We start from the raw sequence: 27,034 nt of genomic DNA on the forward strand, positions 1-27,034 counted from the left end.
GGCATATGCTTAAAAGCTTTTCACACACAAGAGTTATGAACATAGTGAAATCGAAAACCTCATGAAAGATACCAATTATATGCACAAATGAACCCAAACCATATGCTTACTCATGAAACAAACTCCACAAATCAAGGACTACTCATTTTAAGAATCATGCGGATCTTTAGAAAAGGGATAGGTTAGGCGCGGCATTGATATACTTTCAAGGTAAAAGGAATCACAAGGATCATCCTCAAGACTTAGCAGAGCAAAACATCCACCTTATGTCGCCATACTCCATAAGACAAGGGCCAAATATCATCATGTTGGACCCATTCTTCACTTTAAACATTGTGAAAACGAACAAAGGCTAGAGTATAACATTATTGAGCCTTCATCAAATACATCACAACTCCAAATTCACCAAAAACAACATGTATGCCGAGATCTTTTCATCATTCAAAATTTTTTTTTCTTTTTCTTAGCCGTGTATATATCTTTTTCTTTCTTCTCTTTTCACACGGCAACATACATTTTTCTCTTTCTTTCATTCTCTTTTCACGGCATAACATGCATACAATAGCATAACCCCATACTTGAATCAAATCATCACTCCATATTACATCCAAGAATCGGCTCTGCCAAGCCTCAAAGACAAGGTAGAGATATAACTATACTAAGCAAGGATATAACATGTTGGTCATGAAAGAAAAAGGCTTAACGTAGGCTCAAAGGGGTTAACACTAGGGTGTCCCAAGGAGGGCTCAAATAGGGATATACGGCTTTTTGGCTTAAGTGGTGGAAATCCTAAAAAGATCCAACAATCCTTTTCAAAATCAGAGTATATTATGACATAAAGCTTCGAAAGTTTCACAAAGTAAGTTCTAGCATTCTCTAGTTCATTGCAATTCTTTGGCATATGAATTGATCAAAATAGATGTAATGAGGTTATAAAGCCAAGAAACGATAGAATAAACTCTCCAAAGAAAGCACAAGTATATGGCTCGAAACTCACATAGGTTACATGAATTCAAACAAGTAGGGAACATGCTCATTATGTACCTAAGTTTCAAAATCCTCATCTACTACATGTTCGTACAAAATCTACACATCGATTAACCATCAAATAACAATGAAGTTCATTCCAATATCATGCTCATCTATCAACTATAAATTCAAAGATCAACTCATCCTAGACAGTCAAAGGCATACCTAGGACTCAAAACAAAAACAAAACAACTAAACAACTTAAAAATCGAAAAACAGAACCAAAATGACACTAAAATTCGAAAATCAAAACACAAAATTGAAACACATAAACATCAAACAATAGAATACAACGAATGAATGATGTATACCCCACCCCACACTTAAAACTTACATTGCCCTCAATGTACAATATGATAAGCAACGAAAATTAGAAAGAGTTAAGGGATAAGAAAATGCAAACACTCGTTGATGGCTCCTTCATTGGCTTAAGTTTAGAGTCTATAGCCTAGACTATCTCCAAAGCATCACTTGCTTGCCGTAGGATCAAGGAGAGACGTCTCCTCCACGTTATGTTCCACGAAATTGTCATAGTACGGCTTCAAGCGATGTCCATTGACCGTGAATTCCTTTCCATGCACCATGCTTTTGATCTGAATAGCCAAAAGGAAAAATATTAGTAACAACAAACGGTCCAAGCCACCTAGAACGGAGCTTGCCCGGAAACAATCTAAGTCGAGAATTAAACAAAAGAACTTTCTGCCCAACGACAAAGTGTTTCTTCCTAATCATGCGGTCATGGAATGTCTTAGTCTTCTCCTTGTAAACCATTTCCGAATCATAGGCCTCATTCCTAATCTCTTCAAGCTCATGCAATTGCAACTTCCTATGGAATCCGGCCTCATCAATGTCCATGTTAAAATTCTTCACAGCCCACCATGCACGATGTTCAAGCTCCACAGGAAGATGGCACGCCTTGCCATAGACTAATCGAAATGGTGACATGCCTAGGGGAGTCTTGTATGCCGTCCTATAGGCCCAAAGATCATCATCCAATCGTTGAGACCAATCCTTGCGTGATGGTCCAACAGACTTCTCTAAAATTCTCTTGATCTCACGATTAGATAGCTCCACTTGTCCACTTGTTTGAGGGTGATAAGGCGTAGCAACCTTATGCTTAATTCCATACTTCTTCAACAACGCCTCCATGGTCCGGTTGCAAAAGTGAGATCCTCCATCACTAATGATAACTCTCGGCATACCAAACCTAGAGAAAATGTTAGAACGAAGGAAATCTGCAACAACTCGAGAATCATTAGTCCGGGTGGCCTTTGCTTCCACCCATTTCGAAACATAGTCAACACAAACGAGTATGTATAAGTAACCATTTGAGCTAGGAAAAGGTCCCATGAAATCAATACCCCAACAATCAAAAATTTCAACATAGATAATCGGTGTCATAGGCATTTGATCTCTAGATCCTAAGTTTCCCATGCGTTGGCACCTATCACAAGTCATGCAAAAATGATATGCATCTTTAAAAATCGTAGGCCAAAAGAAACCACATTCTAACACCTTAAGAGCAGTCCTACGTGAACCAAAATGTCCTCCACAAGATTCAGAATGGCAAAAAGTAAGTATAGAATGATGTTCATGTTCAGGGACACACCTCCTAATGATTTGATCAACACAATGTTTCCACAAGTATGGTTCATCCCAAACATAATACTTAGCTAATGCCTTGAGTCTATTCTTTTGAGCATGCGATAAAGTATCCGGAAATTGCTTAGAAACAAGATAATTGACAATATCTGCATACCATGGTTCACTTACCTCAACTCGAAAGAGTTGCTCATCCTGAAAACTCTCTTGGATGGACAAGGGCTCGGCATCTCGCACCAAACGACTCAAGTGATCCGCCACAACATTGTCACTTCCCTTCTTGTCCTTGATCTCGAGATCAAATTCTTGGAGTAGAAGAATCCATCGAATCAATCTCGGTTTGGCATCCTTCTTTGTCATTAAATACTTCAAAGCTGCATGGTCAGTGTAAACAATAACTTTAGATTGAAGTAAGTAAGAACGAAACTTATCTAGAGCAAAGATCACGGCAAGAAGTTCTTTTTCAGTTGTGGTGTAGTTTTGTTGAGCATCATTGAGTGTTCGTGAGGCATAGTAGATGGCGTAGGGCTGCTTGTCCTTCCTCTGCCCTAGCACGGCTCCAACTGCATAGTCGGAGGCATCACACATCAACTCAAATGGCAAGGACCAGTCCGGCGGTGCCATGATCGGAGCTGAAGTCATGAGCTTCTTTAAGGTCTCGAATGCATGCTTGCAATCATCATCGAAGTGAAATGGGACGTCCTTTTGAAGCAATGAACTCATTGGTCTCGCAATCTTGGAAAAATCCTTGATAAACCTACGATAGAAACCTGCATGTCCAAGAAACGATCGAACATCCCTCACACTTGTGGGGAGGGGTAAGTGACGCACAAGATCTATTTTAGACTTATCAACCTCAATTCCTCTAGATGAAACAATATGACCTAAGACAATGCCTTGCGTGACCATAAAGTGACATTTTTCCCAATTCAAAACCAAGTTAGTTTCTTCACAACGTTTAAGCACAAGTTCAACATTTTCTAAACAAGTTTCGAAATCTTCACCATAGACAGAAAAATCATCCATGAAAACTTCAATTTTAGAACCAATATACTCAGAGAAAATGTGATACATGCAACGTTGAAACGTACCTGGGGCGTTGCATAAACCAAAAGGCATGCGACGATAAGCAAACGTACCAAAAGGGCATGTGAACGTAGTCTTCTCTTGATCTTCTTCCGCAACACTTATTTGGTTGTATCCACTATATCCATCAAGGAAACAATAGAAAGAGTGACCAGCTAACCTCTCAAGCATTTGATCAATGAATGGTAATGGCATGTGGTCCTTCCTTGTTGTCGCATTGAGCTTCCTATAGTCAATACATACTCTATGACCGGTCACTGTCCTTTGAGGCACCAACTCGTTGTCTTTGTTCTTCACCACCGTGATGCCTGACTTCTTTGGCACAACTTGAATGGGAGAGATCCACCTACTATCCGAGATGGGGTAGATCACGCCACAATCGTGCAACTTAGTGATTTCATCCTTTACAACTTGCATCATTGGTGGGTGAAGGCGTCTTTGTCCTTCCTTAGTTGGTTTGGCACCATCTTCTAGCAATATTCGATGCACACACACGGTAGGGCTGATCCCCTTGATGTCGGCTAAGGTCCATCCTATTACCGTCTTGTGTCTCTTCAACACTTCAATCAATCTCTCTTCTTGCTCCTCATTTAGTGCAGATGAAATGATCACGGGCAATGTATCCTCTTCTCCTAAAAACGCATACTTCAAGTGGTCCGAAAGAACCTTAAGATCAAGCTTCGGCGCTTGCACCACAGAAGGAAGATTCTTGTTAGTAGTTAAGAGAATTGGACTAGGAGAGACAAAGCTTACCTCACGTGCAACCTCAAGAGAGGTCACGTTTTCATGAATGAAGGATGGCACGGCATCCTTAGCTTCTAGCACCGAAATGTTTGAGCCATCACTTGTAAATCCGGCCCCTTGGGCAACGGTGAGTGCCAACTCGTCATTAGCCAAAGTATCTAGATAGTTATCTACAAGGGAATCAAGTATGTCAACTGAAAAACAATCACTTAACTCCGAAAGAGGATACCTCATAACTTCAAAGATGTTGAAGCTAATCACTTCACCATCGAACTCAAAGGTGAGTGATCCACTAAACACATCGATTTTGGTTCTTGCGGTCCTCATGAAGGGGCGGCCCAACAAGATAGGGACCTCCTTGTCATCTGCCTCAGTTGGTTCCATGTCTATGACATAGAAGTCGGCAGGAAAGATCAAGCTCGAAACCTGCACAAGAACATCTTCAACATAGCCCAAAGGGACTTTGTTGGAACAATCAGCCAATCGAATCACAACATTATCACGTTTCAAATCACCTAGACCTAGGTTCTCGTAGATATAGTGCGGCATTACATTAATAGATGCACCTAAGTCTAACATTATCTTTTCAAATGTCATGTTTCCGATTGTACAAGGGATAGAAAAACTCCCTGGATCCTTAAGCTTTGGTGGTAGCTTCCTTTGGAGCACGGCAGAAACCGTCTCACTCATTGTGACAACCTCCTTCTCTCGAGTCATCCTCTTGTTGGTGCACAATTCTTTCAAAAACTTAGCATACTTAGGATTTTGTTGTATGCATTCAATAAGAGGCATGTTCACTTCCACCTTCTTGAAAATGTCGAGCATGGCTTGAGTCATCCTTCTTTTGCTTTGCAAATCTACTAGGGAAGGGAACACGAGGAAGATCATTAGTTGAAACCAAACCACTAGAGTTAGGATCCTTACCTTTGTCATGCACGGCATGATCTTCTTTTGGTAGAGGCACGGCATCATTGGCCTTAGAGGAGGCAGGGTCCTTCTCTAAGTTTTTGGCATTGAAACTCTCGGCCTCTTGTCCTTTAAAAGGCACGGCCTTCATGTGTTGCTGCAATGGAGCATCCAAAGTCCTCCCACTTCGTGTCACCATGGCCTTCACGTTAGGATTAGGCTCAGTTTGGCTCGGCAACTTTCCTCCTTCATGGATCTTGCCCATAAAATCGATCACTTGTCCCATCTGCTTCTTAAGCTCGGTTATGTCCTTAGAATGAGCTTGTTGACCTGTAACTAAAGCTTGAGTAGCAGAGTTTAGATTTTGTTGCCCTTGAGCAAGAGACTTCAAAAGTTCATCATAATTAGGTGAAGATGCATTATTCGAACCATGAACATTAGAGTTAAAGGGAGCAGAACCTTGAGGTACCTGAGGCCTCACAAACAAACCTGAAGGACGAGGTCCTTGACCTTGAGCATTGGATGGTTGAGCATTGTTGCTCCAACGAAAATTTGGATGATCTCTAAGTTCAGGGTTGTATGTGTTCGAGTATGGATCGTACCTAGGCCTTTGTTGCCCCATAAAGTTCAACTCTTCTTCAGTTATTGCACCATTTGGACAATTGTCAGTCGTGTGATCCTTGAAAGAACAAATGCCACATACTTGAGGGTTGATGCTCGAACCATTGAATGCCTTGACTAGCACGTCAAGCTTCCTTTCTAAAGTAGTCATCTGATTCCTTGCATCAACATCATACACCCCACGGCTCTTGCTTCCTCTCTTCTCTTTGGAACTAAATTGGCGATTGTTGTCTGCCAAGTCATCAATCAAGGTGTAAGCTTCTTGACCGGTCTTGTTCATGAAGGTGCAGCCACATGCCGAATCCACCATGCTCTTATTGGTGGTGTCGAGTCCTTCATAGAAGAATTGCACCAAGTCATCCAACGAAATACCATGGTGAGGGCACTTCCTTTGTAGTTCCTGAAATTCCTCCCAAGCCTCATAGAGTGAATCACCATCTTTTTTAGTGAAGTTCTGAATCTCCCTCCTAAGTCTTTTCGTGAGTTGAGTAGGGAAGAATTGCTTCAAGAACCTCCTAGTCATTTCGTCCCATGTAGTGATGATTCCTGCAGGCAAAGAATACAACCAACGTTTATCATCATCCTTAAGGGTAAATGGGAACAAAAGCAACCTCAAGCCTTCTTGAGAAAGATGGTGAATCGATTGGAGCTTGCAAATGTCCAAGAACTCCCTAAGGTGAACATTAGGGTCTTCCATTGAAGAGCCAGAGTACTTAGGCAGCTGCCCAAGCAATTGAACAGGAATGGAGAAGTTAGCTTCATCAGGTGGAGTGAAAGCAATGCATGAAGGTGATTCCGGGGTGGTGGGAATGAATGCATTCTTTAGTGCCATTGGAGCACCAACAGGAATTATGTCACGGCCCGCAATTGTGTCTAAGTCTGAATTGAAGATGAAGGGGAAGGAAAGGTCCTCCTCTTCTTCTGATCTAGGTGAAGAGTTTAAGATTGAATTGCTTGGAGATGTTTCGAAATTTAAAGGTCTACTTATGAAAGAGTTGTTTAAATCTCTAAGTGCTTGAATTAGATCCTTGAGCTCTTCTGTCTTCTTAGAAAATTCGGACATGCATAGTACCTGTTATATGAAAGGTAACGAGTTAGCATTGAAGAATACATGATGGATACATAAAATTCGTGCCTTCCCTTAGTCATACACACGCACACTTACGGTGAAGGACACGGCAACTATGTCAAGTTTACAAGAGTTAGTTCTTTACGTTTACAAAAGTTCATACAATTCACAAGTTCTTTTTTCCATTTCAATGATTGAATGATCGATTGATTCTAAGTTGTAAATCAAGGTGGACGTGTGGCCTAAGTATTGATGCCTAGACACAAGATCAAGTCTTTGTTTCAGAAGGCCTTGTAGCTCAATCAGAGATAGTGAACATGGTAGGACTCATTTGTTGAACTACGGAGAGCGAACTCCCTATCGACTCCATCACCGAGATGTATGTCAGTCATTAGTTCTCTGAGATCCAATTTTGGTCCCATGCACCAGAGTAATAAGAGAGCGTGCCCCTTACTCAGCTGGACTTAACCACATGTGTTAGACAAATCTCCAAGTGTTAATAAAAGCCGCCCTCGACCTCATGCAAACTCGAGACCTAGCATGAAGGGTTAAGGCTAATATTAACAAAATGGACTTTGCCTATTCCGTTCGATTTACAACCTACAACAATCATTCACTCAAGCACCAAAACAACAACCTAAGATACATTACTATATGTTACACGAAATAAGAATAAGAATATACAAATGTACAATATACACAATGAATTCGCATTAAAAGTTAGGGATCCATCTCTTATGGATCCCCGGCAACGGCGCCATTTGATGAGTGCTCGATTACTCGACATCAATATTTAACCCTGAACACATCATAGTAGTATAAAGCAAGAGGGTATCGTTCACAAACCGGGGATCCAGCCAGGGCTTAGTATCACAATACTTACACGAATTCATAAAGGTTTTAAGGTTTGATATAGATTTTGGATTGAGTCATAAAAACAGTAAATAAAACCTAAACTAATATATACATGTGATCAACCAACCAACACATAAACAATCACCAAAACAATTCACATAAAGGTAATTGAAACAAGTTCATGACTTCCTATTAGCATCATGCCGAGACTATGTAATGAACAACCAAGAATGGATCATGCATTTAGGGTTCTAAGCAGTAACCTAAACACATAGACACTTCACACATTCGATCAATACCAAGCAGCCATAATCGAAATCTAACATGTTCATCTTAATCATGTAATTCCAAAACCATGCACATTGAATTCATTAAGTATGTCACTTACTTAACCAACAACCATGCAATTCGAAAATCACCTAAACAAGAATAAACATGTTCTTAGCATAAGTCTTTAATCCAACAACCTAAATGTCATGCTACAAGCATAGTCATAACACTTAGAAATCGAAATTCATCAAGAGCTAGGTTCGGCAGAAACCAAAAACAGAAATTCATAAAACCAAAACATAATTTTCGAATCCTCTATATAAATTGAATCAAGTAGCTATTTCATAGACAAAATTGATACAAGATTGCACAACACAAATCACAAGCTTCATCCAAGAGCAAGAACAAAACCAAAACCGAAATTAAACAAGAGTGAATCATGGTTACACTTTATAAATCAAGCAATCCACAAGTGTAGCCGAGACTTCTATGGATGAAACCTTCTTCACAAGCGTGTTTGAAGGCTATTGATAGGTGGGGAATGATGGAATCGGTTTTAGGATTTCTTGGAATGGTGAAGGATGAATTCGGCAGAGCTATGGCTTGTGTTTGTGTGTAGGGCTGATGATGTTCTGAATGGAGAGGCCGAGCCTCAATATATAGAGGTTTAGGAAGCCTCTTGCCGTCCCATTTAGGAGATAGAAACCAATTGGGAAACTGAAATCCTCTTTGTTATGGATTTGGTTTATGTATTCCATATCCAACTTGATGTAGGAAACCAAGTCCAATAGGGAGATCACATTAAGGGCTGCTCGGCATTCTCTTGGTCCAACTAGGAGTAGCTAGGCCGGCCTCCTCTTCTCCTTCTTCAACTCGAATATGATTTCCTTGTTCAACTAGGAATGCAACTCGGCAACTCTTCTTCCTTTCCAAATATGATTTGTCTTTCCTGAAAAGAAATCGTCGATTAAGGAAAGAATGAAAATAGGAAAGTAGAGTCCTAGTCGAGTAAGGAATCCTAGCTCAATCAGGAGTTCTAACACTTAGCACAATTTCATCATCAAATCATCTCAATTCGAAATAGCTTTTCTTAGAACATACATATGACAAATATGAACCTAAAACAACTAAATAAGAAGTAACAAAGCATAAGAATAGGGCATATATACATTAAGAACGTCACACTTTGTGCTCCTATCAAATAACAATGAAGTTCAATTCAATATTGTGATCATCTATCAACCATAAATTCAAAGGTCAACTCATCATAGACAGTTAAAGGCATACCTATGACTCAAAACAAAAACAAAACAAAAATAAAACAACTTAAAATCGAAAAACAAAACCGAAAATTTAAACTAAAAATCGAAACACATAAACATCAAACAATAGAATACAACGAATGATGTATACCCCACCTCACCCCACATTTAAAACTTACATTGCCCTTAATGTACAATATGATAAGCAACGAAAAATACTAAGAGATAAGGATAAGAAAATGCAAACACACGTTGATGGCACCTTCATTGGCTTAAGTTTAGAGTCCATAGCCTAGACTATCTCCACAATATCACTTGCTTGCCGTAGGATCAAGGAGAGAGATCTCCTCCACATTATGCTCCACAAAATTCTCATAGTACGGCTTCAAGTGATGTCCATGACCGTGAATTACCATACTTTTGATCTGAATAGCACCATAAGGAAAAAAATTAGTAACAACAAAAGGACCAAGCCACCTAGGACGGAGTTTGCCAGGAAACAATCTAAGTCAAGAATTAAATAAAAGAACTTTCTGCCCAACGACAAAATGTTTCTTCCTAATCATACGGTCATGGAACATCTTAGTCTTCTCTTTGTAAACCATTGCCGAATCATAGGCCTCATTGCTAATCTCTTCAAGCTCATGCAATCCGGCCTCATCAATGTCCATGTTAAAATTCTTCACAGCCCATCATGCACGATGTTCAAGCACCACGGGAAGATGACACACCTTGCCATAGACTAACCGAAACGGTGACATGCCAAGAGGAGTCTTGTATGCCGTCCTATAGACCCATAGAGCATCATCCAATCGTTGAGACCAATCCTTGCGCTATGGTCCACCAAAATTCTCCAAAATTCTCTTGATCTCACGATTAGATAGCTCGACTTGTCCACTTGTTTGAGGGTGATAAGGCGTAGCAATCTTATGCTTGATTCCATACTTCTTCAATAACGCCTCAATGGACCGGTTGCAAAAGTGAGATCCTCCATCACTAATGATAACTCTCGGCATACCAAACCTAGAGAAAATGTTAGAACGAAGGAAATCTGCAACAACTCGAGAATCATTAGTACGGGTTGCTTTTGCTTCCACCCATTTCAAAACATAATCAACACACACGAGTATGTACAAGAAACCATTCGAGTTAGGAAAAGGTCCCATGAAATCAATACCCCAACAATCAAATATTTCGATAATCGGTGTCATACATTCGATCCTTATATCCTAAATTTCCCATGCGTTGGCATCTATCACAAGTCATGCAAAAATGATATACATCTTTGAAAATCATAGGCCAAAAGAAACCACATTCTAACACCTTAAGAGCAGTCATACGTGAACCAAAATGTCATCCACAAGACTCAGAATGGCAAAAAGTAATTATAGAATGATGTTCAGATTCATGGACACACCTCATAATGATTTAATCAACACAATGTTTCCACAAGTGTGGTTCATCCCAAAATAACACTTAGCTAATGCCTTGAGTCTAATCTTTTGAGCATGCGATAAAGTATCTGGAAATTACTTAGAAACAAGATAATTCACAATATATGCATACCATGGCTCACTTATCTCAACTCGAAAGAGTAGTCAGAGGCATCACACATCAACTCAAATGGCAAGGACCAATTCGGCAGTGCCATGATCGGTGCCGACGTCAAGAGCTTCTTCAAGGTCTCAAATGCATGCTTGCAATCATCATCAAAGTGAAAAGGAAAATCCTTTTGAAGTAATGAACTTAATGGTCTTGCAATAATGGAAAAGTCCTTGATAAACCTACGATAGAAACCTGCATGTCCAAGAAATGATCGAACATCCCTCCCATTTGTGGGGTAAGTGACGCACAAGATCTATTTTAGACTTGCCAACCTCAATTCCTCTAGATGAAACAATATGGCCTAAGACAATACGTTGCGTAACCATGAAATGACATTTTCCCAATTCAAAACCAAGTTAGTTTCTTCACAACATTTAAGCACAAGTTCAACATTCTCTAAACATGCATTGAAATTTTCACCATAAACAGAAAAATCATCCATGAAAACTTCAATTTTAGAACCAATATACTCAGAGAAAATGTTATACATACAACATTGAAACGTACCTGGAGCGTTGCATAAACCAAAAGGCATGCAACGATAAGCAAACGTACCAAAAGGGCATATGAATGTGGTATTCTCTTGATCTTTCTCCGCAACACTAATCTGATTGTATCCACTATATCCATCAAGGAAACAATAGAAATAATGACTAGCTAACCTCTCAAGCATTTGATCAATGAATGACAATGACATATGGTCATTCCTTATCGTAGCATTGAGGTTCCTATAGTCGATACACACACGGTGGCCGGTCACTGTCCCTTGAGGCACTAACTCGTTATCTTTGTTCTTCACCACTGTGATTCCTGACTTCTTTGGCACAACTTGAATATGAGAGATCCACGTACTATCCGAGATAGGGTAGATTACGCCACAATCATGAAACTTGGTGATCTCGTCCTTGACAACTTGCATCATTGGTGGTTGAAGACGTCTCTGACCTTCCTTGGTCGGTTTGGCACCATCTTCAAGCAAAATTCGGTGCACACACATGGTATGGCTGATTCCTTTGTTGTCGGCTAGGGTCCATCCTTTGGCCGTCTTGTGTCTTTTCAAGATCTCAATCAATCTCTCCTTTTTTTCCTCGTTGAGTGCAGATGAGATGATCACTGGCAATGTATCCTCATATCCTAAAAACGCATACTTCAAGTGGTCCGGAAGAACCTTAAGATCAAGTTTTGGGGCTTGCACCAAAGAAGGAAGATTCTTGTTAGTGGTTAAGAGAATTGGACTATGAGAGACATAACTTACCTCACGTGCAACCTCAAGAGAGGTCACGTTCTCTAGAACAAAGGATGGCACGGCATCATTAGCTTCTAACTCAAAAATGTTAGAAACATCACTTGTAAATCCGGCCCCTTGGGAAATAGTAAGTGTCAACTCATCATGTGCCAAGGTATCTAGATAGTTATCTGCAAGGGAATCAAGAATGTCGACTGAAAAACAATCACTTAATTCTGAAAGGGGATGCCTCATGGCTTCAAAGATGTTGAAGCTAATCACTTCACCATCGAACTCAAAGGTGAGTGATCCACTAAACACATCGAATTTTGTTCATGCAGTCCTCATGAAGGGATGGCCCAACAAGATAGGGACCTTCTTGTCATCTGGTTCAGTTAGCTCCATGTCAATGACATAGAAGTCTGTAGGAAAAATTAAGCTCGAAACATGCACAAGAACATCTTCAACATAGCCCAAAGGGACTTTGTTGGAACAATCTATCAATCGAATCACAACATTATCTCATTTCAAATCACCTAGACCTAGGTCCTCATAAATATAGTAAGGCATTGCATTGATCGATGCACCTATGTCTAGCATTATCTTTTCAAATGTCATGTTTCCAATTGTACAAGGGATGATCTCTAAGTCCAGGATTGTATGTGTTCAAGTAAGGATCATACATAGGCCTTTGTTGTCTTATGAAGTTAAACTCTTCTTCAGTTATTGCACCATTTGGACAATTCTCCGTTGTGTGATCTTTGAAAGAACAAATACCACACACTTGAGTGTTGATGTTCGAGCTATTGAATGCCTTGACTAGAACGTCAAGTTTCCTTTCTAAAGTGGCCATATGATTTCTTGCATCAACATCATACACCCCACAACTCTTGCTTCCTCTCTTCTCCTTGGAACTAAATTGACGATTGTTGTCGGCCAAGTCATCAATTAAGGTGTAAGCTTCTTGACGGTCTTGTTCATGAATGTGCAGCCACATGTCAAATCCACCATGCTCTTATTAGTGGTGTCAAGTCCTTCATAGAAGAATTGCACCAAGTCATCCAACGAAATACCATGGTGAGGGTACTTCCTTTGTAGTTCCTGAAATTCCTCCCATGCCTCATAGAGTGAATCACCATCCTTTTGAGTGAAGTTCTGAATCTCCCTCCTAAGTCTTTTCGTGAGTTGAGTAGGGAAGAATTGCTTCAAAAACCTCCTAGTCATTTCGTCCCATGTGGTGATGATTCCCACAGGTAGAGAGTACAACCAACGCTTAGCATCATCCTTAAGGGTAAATGGAAACAAAAGCAACCTCAAGCCTTCTTGAGACAGATGATGAATCGACAGGAGCTTGCAAATGTCCAAGAACTCCCTCAGGTGAACATTAGGGTCTTCCATTGAGGAACCAGAGTACTTAGGCAGTTGCCCAAGCAATTGAACTAGAATGGAGAAGTTGGCTTCATCAGGTGGAGTGAAAGCAATGCATGAAGGAGATTCATGGGTGGTGGGGATGAAAGCATTCTTGAGTGTCATTGGAGCGCCGATAGGAACTAGGTCACGGTCTGCAATTGTGTCTGACTCTGAATTGAAGATGAAGGGAAAGGAAATGTCCTCCTCTTCTTCTAATTTAGGTCGAGAGTTTAAGATTGAATTGTTTGGAGATGATTCGAAATCTAAGGGTCCACTCGTGAAAGAGTTTTGTAAATCTCTAAGTGCTTGAATTCAATCTTTGAGCTCTTATGTTTTCTTAGATATTGTGGATATGCATAGTTCCTGTAATACGAAAGTTAAAGGGTTAGCATTGAAGAATACACAATGAAGTCATGAAACCGTGCCCTTCCTTAATCATATACATGGCACACTTATGGAAGAGGCACGACAACTATGTTGTCATGCTTACAAAGATTTGGTTCTTTACGTTTACAAAGTTCATACAATTCACAAGTTCCTTTTTGTCGTTTTAATGATTGAACGATCGATTGATTCTAAGTTGTAAACCGAGGTGGACGTGCGGCCTAAGTATGGATGCCTAGACACAAGATCAAGTCTTTGTTTCAGAAGGCCGTGTAGCTCAATTAGAGATAGTGAACATGGTAGGACTCATTTGTTGAACTACAGAGAACGAACTCCCTATCGACTCCATCACCGAGATGTATGTCAGTCAGTAGTTCTCTGAGATCCAATTTTGGTCCCATGCACCAGGGTAATAAGAGAGCGTGCCCCTTACTCAGCTGGACTTAACCTTGGGTGTTAGACAAATCTCCAAGTGTTAATAAAAGCCGTCCTTGACCTCATGAAAACCCGAGAGCTAGCATGAAGGGTTAAAGCTAATATTAACAAAAGGGACTTTACCTATTCCATTCGATTTACAACCTACAACAATCATTCACTCAAGCACCAAAACAACAACCTAAGATATATTTACTATATGTACAACGAAACAAGATAAGAATAAACAAATGTACAATATGAAAATGAATTCGACATTAAAAGTTAGGGATCCATCTCTATGGATCCCCGACAACGGCGCCATTTGATCGGTTCGATTACTCGACATCAATATTTAACCCTGTAAGCATCCTTAGCAGTATAAAGCAAGAGGTTATCTTTCACAAACCGAGGATCCAGCCAGGACATAGAATCACAAACATTTAACAACGAATTCATAAGAGTTTAAGGATTTTGAGATATAGGTTTGAACTTCTAATATAAAAATAGAAAATAAAACCTAAACTAATATATACATGTGACCAACTAACTAACACACAAACCATCACCAAAATAATTCATATAAAGAAACCGAAAACAAGTTCTAGTTCTCCTTTTGGAATCATGCCGAGACTTACTCATGAACAACTAAGGTTGGATCATGCAATTAGGGTTCTAAGCAGTTATCTAGACACATAGACACTTAACACATTCGATTCATTCTAAGCAGTCCTAATCGAAATCTAACATCTTCATCCTATCATGTAATTCCAACACCATGCACATTGAATTCATTAAGCATGTCACATACTTAAACAACAATCATGCAATTCGAAACTTACATAGAATAGGATAGACATGTTCATAGCATAAGTCTTTAATCCAACAACCTAAATATCATGCTACAAGTGTATACATAACATAAAGATATCGAAACCACTCAAAGATAGTACACAGCAGAAAACCAAAAATCATAAAACCAAAACTTGAAATCGCAACTTTATATAAATTGAATCAAGTAGCACAATTTCATCATCAATTTATCCAAATTCGGCATAGCTCTACTAAAACATAGAAATGACAAATATGAACCTAAAACAACTAAATAAGAAGTAATAAAGCATAAGAATATGACATATATACATTAAGAACATCACAATTTGTGCTCTTATCACGTAGTTAGCCTTTGTTTTATCTTTCTTAGCTATTTAGCTCTCTTGAGCTGCTTTGGTTCAGACAGAAGAAAACATTGGAAATCATCAATCTTTGTCTTTTTCATTTTCTCTGTTTCATTACATTTCATAAATAAACAAGAATCATCACTTCAGATAAACTGATCTTCATGAAGCCACATGCTAATGCTAATCTGATACTCTAATTGAAGTCGTGCTCAGTAAATGCAGCAGAGGAACAACTAAATAAGACGCAATGAAGATAAAAAAAAAAACAAGGAACAAAACCAATGAGAAGGATGAATTTGGGGTATTCATGTCTTTTGACACTTTAAAATGGTTAGAATTTAACTCTTTCTTAAACAGTGATCAAAAATCATTTTGAAGGTTAAAAATTGGTTATTTATCAAAATTTCTCTAGGGAGAGACTTCTCTCTTTTCTTTTAGTTCCACCAAACACCGAGACCACCGCCATTCTTCTCCTCCCCTTAGCGCCGTCGTTTCCGCAACTTGGCGACTTGCAATCCCACCTTCTTATTCCTCTCCTTCTTCTCTATAGAACCATGTACATCGATCATCCATTCTCGCCAGTTTCTAGTCAGATTGAAGAATGAACAGTTCTGATCTTTCATTGATTCTGGCGATTCTCAGTGTTTACGATGAGCTCCGGTCATCTTCTAGGTTTTCTATTGGTAAGCTTACTGATTCTTAACAGAACCCATTTCAGTTTTCTCTTACAATTTTTTAGAACCCTAACTAATTATTTATCCTAATTTCTCTGCCAAATCGCCACCACCATCACTATCGTTGTTCCTTTTCTTCCCAATGACGCATATATACTCCGGCGAGATCCTCATACCAAGTTTAGTAAGCTAGCCTTCAATTATCATTCTTCGTTCTCTTTGTTCTTAATGCTTTAAAATCGAATTCTAAACCCTTTTCACTGCTTGTTGATTTGGAATCGATTGGGGCTGAGTTTATGCGACAGGAATCATATCGGAATTGAAAAGAGTGAAAACCCTAGTTTTTACCTTAACAGTTTAACCTTTTACAATTTTACCGTGACGTGAATTTACCATTCTGCCCCAGGCAGAAATAACAATTTTATTGTTGACCTTTTTACTGTTTACGGTTTTATCTTTTAACTTTTTTACTAAAAAGGTTTTAACAGTTATACTTTTTCCTCATGGTAAGTTGGTAAAACCTAAATTTAACAATGGCTATGATTAACGTAGCTTTTAGTTACAACTAAACAATAGTTCTGATTTTCACCTGGTTAGTCGAGAACTCTTTTAACTTAGAAATATGTCGATAATCAGATGAATCGTTGATATGGTTATAAGTGTTTTTAATGATCTTAAGGCATGTTTAGTATCAGTTGACGACTAAAGTTAGACTATCCGAGAATTAGTCGATCAAATAAGGTCAACATAGTCAATTCCTGGTCAAACCAAGATATACTTGGTTAATAAAAAGGCAACATTTGACTTTCCTAGTCAAACTAGGGATGGATATTGAGTCATTAATCTATGAGCTTCGGAATTGTGTTTGACTCCTACATTTGGTTGGATGATTCAATTACAATGGTTGCTCAATGCTTGGAGCAGCAAAATAGGTGTGGGAGCTTACGTTTTAGATTTGTGGATTGTATACGTCGTTCCAAGTAGGGGAGGACCCTCTCATGTTGCTTTGACCAAATATATGAAATACATAGTCTAGGACTCGGTATTGATTTATTATTGAATTATGCTTATGCATTAAATTTTTGTGAAAACCTGAGACTAGGCAACGTTTTAAAATATGATTCTTTTCGAGCGTTACAGACCTGAGAGTAATGGGGTTCTGGGATATTGGTCCACGACTCCTCGGTGTCAAAATTGTAAAACCTCCGGAAGGACAATGCCATGTTATTGTTCTACCTTGTGCTTTATTTATTTATTTCATGACATTCAAGTGAAATGGATACTCTCACTCTTTTATTGTTATGTTAACAATATTGGCATTTGACATCAACTTAAGAGGTGACTTGTTCGCCTCCTAGTTGTTAGGATCAGTCGTTCATTCCTATTATATCAATCACATCTTATGAAAATGGCCTACTGTTTTAGCATGATATTTGCAAAACTTGAATGTTTTAGTAAATGGTTTTACTTGGATCCTAAACCTACCCTCAAACATTTTATAAAACCTATTTTGTATCCTTACACGGTTTTAGTTTTCAAAATCATGGGTGGCTGACCCTTACTGGGAAAGCGAAGACGATGTTCACCCCTACTATAGTGTCTTGCAGGTCGTTCTGTTATTCGGAGCTAAGAGTCTTCCATTAGAGAGTCATCCACCTCTATCGCGTTTGTAGTTGTTTTCCTTCATTGTTACTTATATTTGTATCTCTGAGGTTGCTTGTAAAGTATTTGTCACCATCTATTTCTATTTCAAGATTGGGTTGTTGATCATTTATTAAACTTGGGCCGGTGACTAAATTCACAATCTTCCATCTCTTTGTAAATTTTGTAACTCTTGTAATTCATGAAATTATTTTAAGTTGTTCGTTTCTCTTCTTGTCATTGTTGGAGAAAAAAAATGTATTCACAAGTTTCATTCATCTTAGTGAGTGTACAAAACGAACTTCTTCGTTTTGTTTCGCTTACTAATCTCATTTTAAATCAGATATGCTGTTTGCATTCTTTTCTAGGATGTGAGATCATAATAATCAAACAATCTTCACATGTGATATACAAATATATGATGATTATTTTTGTTCACAATCAGACAAAAGAAAATTATACATGATTGTCAACGATATGCACATAAACATTGCTCACTAATTATACAAGAAGTTCAACAACGTAGACATGATTCGTAATATAAATCATGATGAGCTGGTGGATTTGGGCAACCTCAAATGCCTAGACACACGCTTTCTTGCTCAACATTTCTACCTCATCGGAAATCTCAACACCGTGTGTGTTGCACCTTCTGACACCTTCTCGAGTGCTATTAGAACTATGTGGAGGTTAAATGCTCTGGTGGAGATTCAATCACGTGAAAATAGGTACCTATTCATCTTCACAAATAAGAAGGATGTGGATAGGGTTACGCAAGGTGGTCCTTGGGGACTTCAGAGATCTATGCTTCTTTCGAATGACTATGACGGCTTCTCCGATATAACAGCGGTGTCGTTGGATTTCGTGTGGATCTGGGTGGAGATAAAGAATCTTTCGGTGGCGCTACATACACCAGCGGCATCTCGACTGTTGGGACAGACCATTGGCCCAGTTCTGATGGTTGATGAGAATGGTCGTAGCTGTGTTGTGGTTATGGTTAGGCTTACCATTCCACTTAATGACCTGGTTTGTTTCGATTGCCACATGCGAATCTTGCCAGAAGATGTGATCATGGTGGCTTGTCGCTATGAAATATTGCTTGGGCAATGTCGCTCATGTATGATGATTAATCATGGTGGGTTTGAATGTCCCAGTCCCAGAGAAGCAGAGGTAGAGGAGGCTGTCAGTTCCTCTCATGCTTGTCCAGCTATGGTTTTTAAGGCTTCTATGCCTCAAACCCAAGCCTCCCTACCGTTTCCAAACCCATATGCCCTGCTTCCTTCTGCTCCAAAGGAAAAGCGCCCGATTCTAGTGCATGAAGTTCCAACCTTATGCAACTTGGGTCCGATTTCTAGAGGGCGGTGTTGCCACGAGGAGGAGGCTGGGATTCTGGGGAAACAAAGCCGACATGGATTGCAGCTAGCTCCGATCAACCTTTCACCAACTAAGCTAGGCCTCACGGCAACGGTGACGAGGGTGCTTAGAATTCATTGGTTGGCCAATCTCCAACAAAGCTTGACTAGCCTCATGGTAGGTGTAACAAGAAGCAAAGCTCTTGCCATTAACTCAACCTTAAGGACTCAACAGAGATGGAGATAAATTTGGTGACATTCATTCAAACGGCCAATCCCAAGCCCACAAAGACTGTTGCAACGGAGGTTATGGAACAATGCTTTGAGAGTGAACAAGTAGGCAGCCTCCATGTGGAGACGGACAACGAGTAGTTTCCTAACTGCACCAGGAAAGATCATCCATCTTACTTTTTCTTGATTATTTCTTCCGATGAGAGTACACAATTGATTCTCTTGGCTTGATTTGTTTGATCTAATCAAGTCTTAATGTAGAGAATTATTATGCTTTAGTTTTTGCTTCAAAATTTTTTTTGTCCTTTTTAGGGCTTGCTTTTTCAGACTTTGGTTTGTTTAATATGCTTGTTTTTGTGCATCTATTTGCTTAGTTTACCTTACATTAGGGGTGACATGTCATCTCTTATGTTTAGCCTTTGTGGTCGTTATGGCGTTGTCACCAAATGAAGTTAATTTATTCTCCTAAAAAAAACTTACCTTCAGGAATCGTCTTGAACTTCTTAGGAGATGCGGAAAGTCCTCCTCAGTCCTCCCCCATTTCTCGTATCCGAAGGATTCAAACGACAACCGCCATGTTCTTGTTTGTCTCTTGTTCAGTCACCATTTGTTGCCATGAGCTCACATCATAAGAGAGTAACAGCGGCTCCGTACATTGTATGTTTGAGCGTACACTAACTTAGTTTTGAGGATTCTCTAGTTGCAAGATCACCGATTTTCTCAGAAGAAGCATCTATTCTAGGACTCCAGAGCGACCAATGAGGGGAAAATTTAGAATTTTCTCCTTACGTTGGCGATGAACTCGATTCACCCGAACTAGGCAGTGGTGGTGGTGGTGATCAGATTTCACCTAAACCATCTAGTGGTGAGATTCTGATTTTAAAAACAAACAACTTTTATGTCATTTTTTAATTTTTATTGTGTTTGGTAAATCAAATAAAAGAAGTTTTTTTTTCTAAAGTTACAAGTCACTGGAAAATAGCTTTTAGAAGTAGCATCATGATTGCTTTTAGAAGCTGATGTCATAAAAAACACTAGGAAATTAAATAATATTTTATGACATAACAACAGCTTTTTAAAATAAATGTTATACCAAACACGATAATACAAAATTGTTTTATTTTATAGCCTATTCAATTCAAAGTACAGTAGCAGCGAATATTTTTTTTTAAATCGCAGCAATACCAGACTACCCCTTAAATACTTAGATTCAGAAATACTGAAAAAATCCCATTCCTTTATTATTATTTTTTTAACAGAAAAGGCCTCAATCCTACATGCCTAAATTGCTCCCTGCCCCGTCGCCACCATTTGCACACCAAAAATTAATAAAATTAGTGACAGATACTGTTTGAGTCTTAGATGTCCAATGATTTGTGGCTTGACTTAAAGTCCCACCAAAGTAATTGGGCCACAAGCAGCAACTCTGACTGGTATAAACTACGAATGAAGCATAAATTCCTAGAATGGGTTGGTGCTCAATGCTTCAGTCAGGATCATCTTCAGAGTTCTGTTGAGATGAGGGCCCAAAAATTTTAAAACCGTAGAAAAAAGAATGTAATCTGTCCAAATATGCTCAAGTTGTGAAACCCTGCTCATAGTTTAGATCATAATCTGAAGATCAATAATCTGTCCATGTATACATATGCCAAAAGTTACTCTACTTGCAGATATTCTCTGCCGAAATCTCCACGACGTTCTGTTCCCATTTCTAACTTGCTTAAACTAACAATATTCATGATACAGGAGGTTTTGAAAGCAGCTTCCACCACAAATTTTGAATCAACAATAAGAGATTATAATTTATATTAGAGACCAAACCCTGTTTAGATTTCTGCGTACTATCTATCAGCCATTGATAATCTGATAACATGGTGTCCGATAAAGGCTCCAAAAACTCACACCTTGCCAAAATCTCAGGTGCAGGTACTCCTGCAATGAGGTTTGTGTCCAGTCTTGGCTTACCCTCTAACACTTCCGTTGGAGAACTATCAAGTGCAGAGGGGGAGGCACCTGGGATTACCTCCTGCTTGAAAGGGAGTGCTCTAGCAGCTTGCAAGCAGAAGTCTATCCACTGATGGATGAGCAGAGACGGCCCTCTAACTCGCCCCCCAATTTGAGTTGTTTCAAGTTGAGAAACAGCAGGGATTGCCTAGGAAAGGGAAAAAGGAAAGGAATATGTAATGTGAATTCTAGGAGAAGAAAGAACCAGGTGAAAGAAAATGTCCAACACAATAACATGATGCAGAACCTACCCACAGATCTGCCCATATACTAGCTCCAGATTTCGGAACAATAACTGCAACACCAGGCATGCGTTTGGCAACAGGAAGAACATCACTGCTCCACCCAACAGCCACCCACACATCTCCAACTGCAAACGCTTTCAAATAGTGTGCACTGTCAAATAGTCGGACCTACATGAAACCCATAAGCAATTTAATTAGAACCTAATGTCAATGGTTGAAAATTCATAATGTCCATTGTTGAGACCATCTGCAAGGCTGCTGAATTTCTACTATCATGAATAATTAGAAATATGCAAGCACAACAATAATAATATTATACTCATGAAAATTGAAAGGTACCCCACATCTCCTAAATATATATTACGTCTTCAATTTTCACTCAAAACAATACATCTAACAGAATTGCACCATCTACACATTTGGAAAGTCCCACTTGATGATTCAGGTATATACATGAAGCCTGAAAAGAGATACTCGGTGGCTGTTTTTGGAGAACCAATTCTCGGAGCCAACTATTTGTACACATGTACGTAACAAGACCTATTAAAAACACTTATACCAAAGGATGAAAGGAGAGCTATTGTTTAATTAGCAAGCAATTACAACAATGATAAAATGAAAATAGAAAAGTAAGTTCAACTAACTCACAACTTCCGGATATCATCTGATGGATGAGGGAAGATGGCCCTCTGTGCTAATCAAAGAGAATACATCATAGACTTGTACTTGGCTAGACTTGATGTGTTTATGAAATAATAAGCTCATTGCGTACTTGAAAATGCTTAACCCGTAAAGTGCTAAAGGTAGAACATATCCAATATTAGAATTAGAAAAGTGAAGCCTGCAACTACAGTATGCAGGGTGGAAGATAAGAAATAATCAGCGACTCATAGCAACACACGGTATGAAGTTGGAAGTTAGAAGGCCAGCCAGGCCTAAAAGAAGCAAGCACCAAGAGGACAACATTCCGCTCGTGCCAGATTTTTGCATGTTTATGGGAGCTAACTTCATAGAGCTGAAGAAAATGAACAAATGAAAGGGATCTACTACTTAGGGTTATATAATGTCAATCAATATCTGTTCTAAAGAGGAGTCATGTGTCTTTTTTTGCACAACTCCCCATTCCGCAATCCAATGATCAGAACCGTGCATTTGTCTATTTATTCCACAGAAAATTGGAGACTATTTAATTTCCACTACCATTACGCTTATTCCAGTCTCATCTGACGGACTATATTTGTTTGCACAGATTGGATACACACAAATGTCATTGGCTTAATTTATCGATTTTACTGAGGAAAGGATATCTTTTAGTCATATAAATGATGGAAATGACTGGTATTGCATGGTTCAAATGCAGAAGTCAAGATCATCATCTCTTTTTACAACTTTGATATCACAAATATGAATGTACACGTTAGCCTGTGTGTTCTATTGAGAATCCGTTAGAGAGGGAAAAGGTTAATACCTGTTTACCAAGTACAGCAAGATTTTGCCTTACAGCATCTCTCCCACCATCCACTTGCAAGTCATTGTAGGATGATCCCATATGCTTCAGGACTGCACCAATAACTTCTCTAGGAGAATCAATCATTGAAATCCTCCCTGCCAGTTCGGGCCGCCATAAATCTGCCCAATCCTGTTGCAAAGAAGATAATTAAAAAGAAATTAAAAATACATCAAGAAACAGTGGAGAAAATTAATTCTAAAAAGGAAAGGTACGCCTGGTTAATAAAACCCAGGGACTCAAAACATTACTTAGGATTTCAGGAGTTCAGAAAATTTTAGCAGGTCTATATCATCATTTGAATTTGCGCAACAGCTTTATAATATTTTCCGATCTTCTAAGCATAATATTTGGTCCGACTGAACTTTTGAGGAAAGAGTAATACTACTATACAAAATCCAGTCTTCTATACTACTATACTCACCATTATAGGAGCCAGGTTATGCTTTCTAAATTTAGTTTTTTTGTATGCTATCACCATGCAGCCCCACCGATATGGAGCAGCCCATATTTTACCATCAGGGTCAATTCTCCCCTCAGAGTTCCTGCGTAGATATACCTGAATTTTTTTTTAGTAAAAGTAAAACACGACCAAAAAATCCTGGACACAACAAAAACGAAAGACATCACTATTTCATAAAGTACAACAGATGCAAGCCACAACTTTAAATGGCCGAGTAAAAGTGAGCATCCAAACTCAAACAGCTTCACAGATTTAATCTGCTTGACATAGAATTATGGTATCCATCCGCCATTTGAACATGAAGCAGGACTTTCCTCAGAATAATCTACAGGTTTATGCCTTCCATGAGTTCATTCTATGTGATTCCTTACTTCCTGGTTAGACAAGCTTATGGCAGATAATCGCCACTATTATATTTATTCCTCTCACACTTGAACATGAACACCAGTGTTGTATGACAAAGTGATATAAGACCCTTAATAAATCGGACAAAAACAGGTCAAGATAAAGGAATCAACTAGCACAACTCAAATATAACGGTATGGGGAACAATGAGGTTATGAAAGAGCGGTTGTGTTCTTACTTTCCATCTGTCACTCAATCCTTTATACCAATCCTGGTCTTCCACGCCTTGAATTGGCTCAATGAGAACCTTGTTGATGGCATGACCGAGCCAAGAGTCCCCAATACTAACTAGATCCGCAGCCGCAACAGACGAAGGCCGAACATTGCCTCTGCTAAGGGCCATAGAGAGCTCTGAAAATATGCCCTCGAGACTTGCATGAGATTTGAGTTGAAGCTTTGATCTTTTCCCTTGAGATTGCATAAAATCCTACTTGTCCCAAACAAACAAAACACCACCGTATGCTTCATAAGCAATCGAAAATGATCACGTAATGCACATGCTTGCGAAAACAAAATACCTTGATCCATGAAGGAGGTACAGAGCCACGTAGAGCAGCAACTGTCAGGGGAACAGTCAAAGCATATGTCTTTGACTTCCAAGCTGCAAATTCCGCTCCTAAATTGCCGTCACCTGCGTCTACTGAATTCGAGATTAGGCTAATGTGGAATTGCCGAGCAGTACTGTACAAAATTCATCAGTCACCTTGTTCGTGCAGCGCCGGCAGAGGCTGGGCTACAGGAGGAAGAGGAGAACAGCGGGCGGAGGCGACGCAGAAGCCGAGCCCGAGCCCGAGAAGGAGCGCGGCGGAGGCGGCGAACCGAAGCAAGGTCTGAGGGGGATCCGAAGGAGTGAGAGGGTGGGAAGAAGAGACGAGTGTAGGTGAGAGAGCGAGGCGAGGCTTGGAGCGATGGCGGAGAGCGGCGGAGGGGTTAAGCTTGGGGCTTTGGAATTGGGAACATGAGGGATCCAAGTGGAACCAGACGTGTGAAGTTGGTAACGCGGCAGCAGCCATACTGTTCCAACTGAAATGGAGCATCATCCGAGGCAGAAGGCCGAGAAATAAAGTGAATTTAAGGAACTCATAAATAGCTTTTCTACACATTTTATGCGCGTGTAAGAAAACCACTACCGCACGCTTAGTAAAATTGTAGGATATCAGTTTTTCAACCCTACACCAAAAAAGACTAGAGATAGTAAGGAACCAAAAACTCTTATATATAAAAGAAACCAAATAATCGTTATATCCCGATATCCTATGTCAATCTACTTTAATACCAATACACAAAAGTCTTCTTTCATTTTATGCACAAATTCCTTAGTTTCAGCATACTCTGATTGACATCCCAACGTACAGAACCCCAATTTAAAAATGAATTTGTAAAACTAAAGTCTTCCATACTAATTTTTTCACCAAAACTACATGGAATACAACAGTTTAGGTAAATTCAATTCCACAAAATCCAAGCACCAAAAAAATATATCCTCGAGTTACAAGATATAGAAGACTATCTCTTCAAGCAGGCTTCACCAACAGGCAATCAACAAAAAAATGTCTGGTTTACATTTGTATATTTTGGTTTACATTCGTAGGTATGTTGAAGAGTTGATTAACCATTTAATCTCATTTTCCCTTCTCATTTCCCAATTGCAACGTTCTATTGTATTTTACATTTTTACATGACATCAAGTATGTGATTTCCATTAGTCTGATTTATTCCCAATTGCACTTCAGCATCAATTTGCTAGTATCATATTCATATTGGGTAATATTCTACAATCCCAATCAATACAAAATAATACTATATGTAATATTCTACAATCCCAATCAATATAAAACGGTGAACTAAATGTAAATTTGTTTAAGAAAGATTTAGCTAGGAGAAATATGAAAGCATTTACCCAACAAATTTGGATCAATGGCAGACTATGAATTTCAGTTTTTTCGTGGTTGCACCGTAGTCCTTGAAGAAACTTGCATCGGCTTGCTACTTCTTTTTTAAGTTTAACGTGTGTGGAGCTTGCTGGAAAATTTGAGACCTCTGATAGCACATGAAACACAATCAAAAAAACATTAACTGAGTAGGAACCTTAATAGGTATAACCATACGGGTATATAGAATGCTGATAATTCAAAATTGTATGCATCAAAAATTTAACTAAACAAGCAACAAACATCAAACATGTCAACCAACACATATTCACACAATACAAGTGAGTAGTGGTTCCCCAGATCCCCTTACCTTTGCCAAGCAATTGCAAATGCACATGTTCCTAGACTCCATTTCCTACTACTTAAACACCCACTCCCTCACCCTCTCTTGTTTCTGGGTAACTTAGCAAACATACAGAAGAAAACATAGAGAACTCTATTTATAGTGCTTGGGATGGGAGATAAAACGTAGTGTCTAAGTCAGGAATCCTTACCTATTTAGGTACTAGACCAAACACCTCTAGCTTTCTAGGGTTCCAGCTTTTGGTTCCTAGCTTTGAGGAGTCATCATGTGAGTAGCTTGTTTTTCACCCGCTTGACACCTCCTACTTCTTTAGGTCTTACGGCTATCCTATGGCGGTTGCGAAGTTGGTCAACGATTTCTACTTATATTCTAAGGCGGTAGGGAGTGGATTCACACCGGAAAATATATGAGGGAGAGGCGGTGGAGAAAGCAGGGAAGAAGAAGAAGAAGAAGGCAAATACAACACTATACTTTCTTACGACAAACTACGAAAAATCTATCTACTTTGGGCTTGGGTATAATATTTGGGTAATTAATCATGATCTTAGCTCCTATGAAACCCAAAACAGAAATGCAACAAATATATATATATATATATATACACATTCATATAT

General features: G+C 39.2%; 2 protein-coding genes and 2 non-coding genes across 6 annotated transcripts; 2 read left to right on the forward strand and 2 right to left on the reverse strand.

Moving 5' to 3' along the window:
- Positions 1–1,635: 1,635 nt before the first annotated feature.
- LOC126803454 (uncharacterized) lies at positions 1,636–17,560 on the reverse strand (the record flags this gene model as incomplete). The annotated part of the gene is made up of 7 exons (XM_050531262.1): positions 17,480–17,560; positions 17,284–17,341; positions 12,305–12,465; positions 10,176–10,277; positions 9,764–9,869; positions 2,622–4,187; positions 1,636–2,117 (listed from the first exon to the last, which is right to left on the reverse strand). Coding segments are annotated over exons 1-7 (2,556 nt in total), but the record flags the coding sequence as incomplete, so codon positions are not given.
- LOC126804283 (small nucleolar RNA R71) lies at positions 6,357–6,463 on the forward strand. Its single transcript, XR_007673237.1, has one exon. It is a non-coding gene; the product is annotated as a small nucleolar RNA R71 (small nucleolar RNA).
- On the forward strand, positions 13,344–13,450 carry LOC126804273 (small nucleolar RNA R71). The gene has a single exon (XR_007673227.1). It is a non-coding gene; the product is annotated as a small nucleolar RNA R71 (small nucleolar RNA).
- Positions 17,561–21,129: 3,569 nt separating the features above from the next.
- Positions 21,130–25,233, reverse strand: LOC126802107 (uncharacterized). 3 transcript variants are annotated; one of them, XM_050529658.1, is made up of 7 exons: positions 24,889–25,233; positions 24,704–24,816; positions 24,364–24,612; positions 23,742–23,876; positions 23,279–23,449; positions 21,817–21,978; positions 21,130–21,713 (listed from the first exon to the last, which is right to left on the reverse strand). In XM_050529658.1, exons 1-7 carry the CDS (start codon positions 25,223–25,225, stop codon positions 21,297–21,299), a joined length of 1,584 nt encoding a protein of 527 aa, XP_050385615.1. In that variant the 5' UTR covers positions 25,226–25,233; the 3' UTR covers positions 21,130–21,296. The 3 variants fall into 3 exon arrangements, with proteins under 3 accessions (XP_050385615.1, XP_050385614.1, XP_050385613.1); XM_050529657.1 differs by having other exon boundaries at positions 24,704–24,822; XM_050529656.1 differs by having other exon boundaries at positions 24,704–24,825.
- Positions 25,234–27,034: the final 1,801 nt, after the last annotated feature.

This window comes from Argentina anserina, chromosome 7 (genome assembly GCF_933775445.1).
Source record: "Argentina anserina chromosome 7, drPotAnse1.1, whole genome shotgun sequence".
Lineage (NCBI taxonomy): Eukaryota > Viridiplantae > Streptophyta > Magnoliopsida > Rosales > Rosaceae > Argentina > Argentina anserina.